The sequence below is a fragment of the Pleurodeles waltl genome, chromosome 4_1, assembly GCF_031143425.1.
Source record: "Pleurodeles waltl isolate 20211129_DDA chromosome 4_1, aPleWal1.hap1.20221129, whole genome shotgun sequence".
In the NCBI taxonomy this organism is placed as follows: domain Eukaryota; kingdom Metazoa; phylum Chordata; class Amphibia; order Caudata; family Salamandridae; genus Pleurodeles; species Pleurodeles waltl.
In genome coordinates this window covers 650,258,138-650,264,137 of record NC_090442.1, presented here as the reverse complement: position 1 = coordinate 650,264,137, position 6,000 = coordinate 650,258,138, and the positions used below count along the sequence as shown (strand labels likewise).

The following is a 6,000-nucleotide window of genomic DNA, read 5'->3' as shown; positions in this document are numbered from 1 at the left end:
GTGCAGTGCCGTGCGCCCTTTCACTCCACTTCCAGGTTGCTCATGAACACCTTCTCTTCAGCACCTCCCACAACCTGGCACTGCAGTTCTCTGTCTCCCCGTTCTTTATTCTCATGCGGTGCAGATCCGTCTCCGTCTCTGTCTCCAAGATCTTCTCTTTTGCACCCACTTAATGTCTCTCACCATGCAGCCCTCAATCTCTCTCAATGTTGTGTGCTCTCTAACATGACTCTCCCGTTGCCACTGGCCTGGGGATACTAGTTAGTTACTCTGCTTTGTCACTCCCTGTTCCTGCACCTCATTTCTCACTGCTCCCTCATACTGTCCGAATTACTCTCCAGAAGTTTTGTCCTAGCCCAACAGTCAGCCTCTACCTCCCTCTGACTATTACCTCCTCTCTCGGGGGATCAGATGCAGTAAGCTACTTGCAGTGACAATGGAGCAGAGTTGTGTTTTGGGGCGTTTCCTGTCGCGGGCACTAGGCTTACCAACACAAGTGAGGTGCCATTTTTATTGGGGACTTGGGGGAATGCTGGGCAAAAGGACGTTTGTGGCTTGTCTCAGATTCCAGAACTTTCTATCACCAAAATGTGAGAAAAAAAGTGTTTTTTTGGGCCACATTTTGAGGTTTGCAAAGGATTCTGGGTAACAGAACCTGGTGAGAGCCCCACGTGTCACCGCATTCTGAATACCCCTAGGTGTCTAGTTTAAAAAAATCTATAGGTTTGGTAGATTTTCCTAGGTGCTGGCTGAGCTAGAGGCCAAAATCCAGAGCTAGGCACTTCGCAAAACACAAGTCAGTTCTCTTTGGGAAAATGTGATGAGCCATGTTGTGTTTTGGGGCATTTCCTGTTGTGGGCACCAAGCTTACCCACACAAGTGAAGTACCATTTTTATCGGGAGACTTGGGGGAATGCTAGGTGGAGAGAAATTTGTGGCTCCTCTAAGATTCCAGAACTTTCTATCACCAAAATGTGAAGAAAACGGGTTTTTTGCCAAATTGTGAGGTTTGCAAAGGATTCTGGGTAACAGAACCTGTGAGAGCCCTACAAGTCACCACATCCTGGATTCCTTTAGGTGTCTAGTTTTCAAAAATGGACAGGTTTGGTAGGTTTCCCTAAGTGCCGGCTGAGCTAGAGGCCATAATCCACAGCTAGGCACTTTCCAAACTACACGTCAGATTTCAATGTAAAAATGTGATGTGTCCATGTTGCATTTCCTGTTGCGGGCATTTGGCCTACCCACACAAGTGAGGTACCATTTTTATTGGGAGACTTGGGGGAACACAGAATAGAAAAACAAGTGTTATTGCTCCTTGTCTTTCTCTACATTTTTTCCTTCCAAATGTAAGACAGTGAGTAAAAAAGACGTCTATTTGAGAGATGCACTGCAATTCACATGCGAGTATGGGGACCCCGAAATTCAGAGATGTGCAAATAACCACTGCTTCTCAACACTTGTGCCTATTTTGGAAATACAAAGGTTCCTTGATACCTATTTTTCACTCATTATATTTCACCAAATTAATTGCTGTATACCAGGTATACAATGAAACCCCATTGCAAGGTGCAGCTCCTTTGTTGGCTCTGGGAACCTAGGGTTCTTGATGAACCTACAAGCCCTATACATCCCCGCAACCAGAAGAGTCCAGCAGACATAATGGTGTATTACTTTCAAAAATCTGCTGTAGGTAGAAAACACTATAGAAGAAAACGTGGACAGAAATGTCTCTTTTTTTCACCTCAGTTTCAATATTTTGTCATTTTAGATGTTACTTTCTGTAGGAAAACCTTGAAGGATCTACACAAATGACCCCTTGCTGAATTCAGAATTGTGTCTACTTTTCAGAAATGTTTAGCTGTCATGGATCCAGTGTTGGTTTCACACCCATTTCTGTCACTAACTGGAAGGAGGCTGAAAGCACAAAAATAGTAAAAATGGGATATGTCCTTGTAAAATTCTAAATTATGTTGAAAAATGTGGTTTTTGAACAAGTGTGCCTCTTCCTGAAAGCTGGGAAGATGGTGATTTTAGCACCATAAACACTTTGTTGATGCCATTTTCAGGGGGGAAAACACAAGCTTTCTTCTGCAGCCCTTTTCCCACATTTTTTAAATGAAATTTTAGCTGCATTTTGGCTAATTTCTTGGTCTCCCTCAGGGGAACCCACAAACTCTGGATACCCCTAGAATCCCTAGGACAGTGGTTCCCAACCTTTTGATTTCTGTGGACCCCCACTTTAATATTAATGGAACCCAGGGACCCCCACTGAATCATCATGGGAATCCAGGGGGCCCCGCGTGAGTCATTACTGGAAGCTGGGGACCTAATTTGTCAATATTTGTTAATATTTTTTAATTTTCTAGGCTCTCGCGGACCCCCTGAGAAGGTTAGGAACCACTGCCCTAGGATGTTGGGGAAAAAGACTCAAATTTAGCGTGGGTGGCTTATGTGGACAAAAAGTTATGAGGACCTAAGCCCCAGCTGCCCCAAATAGCCCAAAAAAGGTTTCGGCACCGGAGGGGAAAAGGCCTGGCAGCGAAGGGGTTTATTTATTTTCCGTACAGTAATAACCAGCATTCTTGGCAATACAGTCTTCAAGTCTGTACAAAGCGTCGGCCATTTTGAAAATGTACTTCGAATCGTTTTTGGAGGAACCTAACATTATGAGCGATGCGACGGGTTTGTGAAGATTTGTTTTTAACTAGCTAAAAGCTTCAGAATATGTGAACGGTTATTACGATTTCGACTACTTTACCGTTACTTTCAAATGTTATCCGCATGTCGAAAATGGCATAGCTCAACCGTAAGGGTCATTTTGAAATGGGTTCTCGCGAGTTGCAATTCAAAGTATGGTTAATTTTTTTTTCAATTGGGTATTTTTAATCTGCTTCTATAAAGATCCATATGAGAAGGGGGTGCGAGGAGTCGTATGGTCCGTTTTCTATGTCTAAAGATGAGTACTCCGGCATGTTGCGCGAGGCTGTCCCGGCATCCCCCTTGACTGGTAATGGCCGAATCATAGAGTTGATGCTATAGCGGACTCCAGCGTCCCACTGTATCATAGAGTTGTTTTAGGAACTGCGGTATCCTGGTCAGACCCAGGTTCTTTTCTCTTGAACATGGCGGCAGTGAAACAGCAGCAATTGCTGCTTGAAGCAGCTCCTCACCTCAACGGAGAGTTGGAGCTAGAAGACAAGGAGGATGCCGACACGGCAGAAGAGTCTTGCAAGAAGAAGAAGAGGAAAAAGAAGAAGAGCAAGGCTCCCGGGGGTGAGGTGTAAAAGTAGTGGAGGAGGGTGAGGAGTAAGGGAAGATAGTGTGCTGTAGGATGAAAGAGGGGGAGAGAGACTGGTGATGGCAAGAAGAAGAAAACAAAATAAAAAAGTAGTCAACATAGTTCTGCCAAGTCAGACGCTGAAGGGGATAGTGGGGCATGAGGATTAAAAAAACAAAAGTTAGCATTTCACAGTTGGTGGTTAGGAAGTGTGTGGGTGTTGGAATAGGAAGGAGTTGCGTGAGCACCAGGGGAGGGGATAGGAAAGGAGTGAGGGCTGGTACTCGGTTTCGAGACTGGGTATAGAAAAGGGGGGGGGGGGGGGGGGGGTGGGGGGGGTAGAAAGGTGAGGATTCTGAATCATATTCTTAGAGAGGGTTTCTGTGACCCCGTTTCCTCCATTGGTCTGATATTGTGTCATTCACATTTTTCTTCCGCCCACTGCAAGTACACAGCATGGGTCACGGTGCCAGCCCACTCCAACCATTGGCTAACTTCTCTGTTAGAGACGGCGTTCTTCCCTTTTAGAGGCACACACAAATTAGCTCCCGTAAATGCCAAGGAATACTATGGCAGTGTATTCTTTTTGACAGCAAATAAAAACACAGTTTTAGCTAGTGTGGTTTTTCATATTGTGAAGGGCCCAGCAACTTTATCAACAATAACATTTTCGAAACATTATGACAAAACTATAATTGACAAAGCCAACATGCTCTAAGCCAACGCCGGACTTGTTGGCTTTTCTAATACTTGTTTTTGTTGTGTGTGTAAGCTTGATGCTTTGGTGTGTACATGTAACAAGATAGCGTTGAATGAGGCCGAAGTTTGGTAGTTGATTTAGACAAAATAATAATAGAAACTCGTTTTTTTATTATTGCTTCAGACAACATTTTAGCTGTTTCTAAGCATTGACAGTAGTCTGTTTCACTGTTGCCCAGTGTACCAGCCCTTGGTTTACCTTTTTGGGAAGGATGGTTGAGTGGACTTTACTGGAATTGCGACGCATGACTTGCTGATCTTTGAATGTTACACCGACGAGCGTTAAACTCATTGAGGCAGCCTGTCAATACATGGTACTCCATAAGTCATTGTTATTTTCTCTTCTGTCACGTCTCCACTACATTGGTGACAATCCATTGTACTAATGCTTGCAATTGGAAGAAGCATGTTGCAGGTGGAATATTTGCTACATTTGAAGACATTGTGACAGGAGAGTACTGCAGGAGCGGTGAAGCACTTTTGGGGTAGAAGCGAAGTAGCAGTCGCGGACGTGGTGGTATGTGCAGAAATGGAATGCGGCCAAGCACCGTCTGGCTTAAGATACTTTTCTGGCACAAAGTAGCTGGAAGTGTAAGCCACCACAGAGTAGTCGAGCACGAGTTGTAAAGGAACACATACTCTACGGCGAGCAGATGAAACCCCACAATGTCAGTCTTTGTGGCATCTTCTGAAAGAGCTCTGAGCACAACAAGCACGAAAAGTACTTGCAAGAAGACACTTTAGTCCACCACTAACAGGACAGTTAGCTGGTGCGAGACCTTTCAGAACCATAAAAAGCAAAGTGACAAATGCAGTGGGCAGCAGCCATTGAGGGCATTATACGCAAGTAGGATTCTTTGCAAGATTGTATAGACCCGTAGGTTGGGAAAGCTGTTACTAAGACTTGCTTATTGTGCATAGGAGTATTTGTACTTTGAATATTTGCGTTGGGCCGATTAAACAAGGACAAAAGCAATGTATGCCGTTTTTTAGTGTGCCATGGGTATGTTTGTACAACAGTTTCACCCAGCTGGTCTTTGGGACGAGCTGCGAGAAGAGCAGTTGAGGCTCCTCTCATTCCGGCTATCATTGTTCCAATATTGGAATAACATGGTCTTCCAACTTCTTGGTTGTATTCCAATTGAGCAGACCTTGGTTACAGTTAATTCGGACTCATCAGAGGACAGGTCTGGGGGTCTATTGTTGAGAGCTCTTCATGTGTTCCTTTTGAAACAAAGCACATATCCCCTTGCACATAAATATGTTGTACTAATGGCACATTTTGCTTGAATTGAAGGCTTTCCTACCAGAGCTGAGATCCAATTTGGTGAACATCTATCCACACGAAAGGATGATGGCCAGAGCGCTGAAACTTTTCAAACACTCACCCCCGTCATAGATCTGGGTTTAACCCATTGTTCTTTTTCTCACCATACCACCCCAGTTCGGACCCAGCCATATGCACATCAGTCTTGACCCTGTTACCCAAGGGAACAGTCCAGTCTGAACTGCCAGGCCAGATCCTCCCTGGACCAGAAACAAGCATCCTGGGACTGGTTTCAGGATAGCACCCTACATCAGCCAGGCTAGCTTGAATCCAGTGGCACAGTCACTGGACCCATGTTTGGGCATACCCTTCCCACTTTGGGCAACTTGAGCAACACAAAAGGATGATGGACGGAATGCTGAAACTTTTTGACGCTTACCCCCAGTCACAGATCTGGATTTAATCCATATATGTTTGCCCTAACAGAAGTACTATGCTGTGTTTGCATTTGTTCAGTACCGCAAGCGGTTATGCAAACTAAAAGGGTACAGAGATGCAGGCTTAAATGTGTGCAATAGCAATTTTACAGATATCTGGAAATTATTAGTGCCCTTTTACACTAAGGACATTGTTTTGGGTGACAATACAGCAGGCCTTTATATAAATAAATAAAAAAAATCAGAAGCACTGGTCTCCT

The 6,000-nt window shown here is 44.4% G+C and overlaps 1 protein-coding gene across 1 annotated transcript in view; it reads left to right on the top strand.

Annotated features, from left to right (window-relative positions):
* Positions 1 to 3,007: 3,007 nt before the first annotated feature.
* METAP2 (methionyl aminopeptidase 2) overlaps positions 3,008 to 6,000 on the top strand; it is a 124,113-nt gene continuing 121,120 nt past the window's right edge. Inside the window, exon 1 of the mRNA XM_069229096.1 lies at positions 3,008 to 3,273. Coding sequence (XP_069085197.1) covers positions 3,123 to 3,273 — 151 coding nt within the window. The 5' untranslated portion in view covers positions 3,008 to 3,122. The remainder of the gene's footprint in view (positions 3,274 to 6,000) is intronic.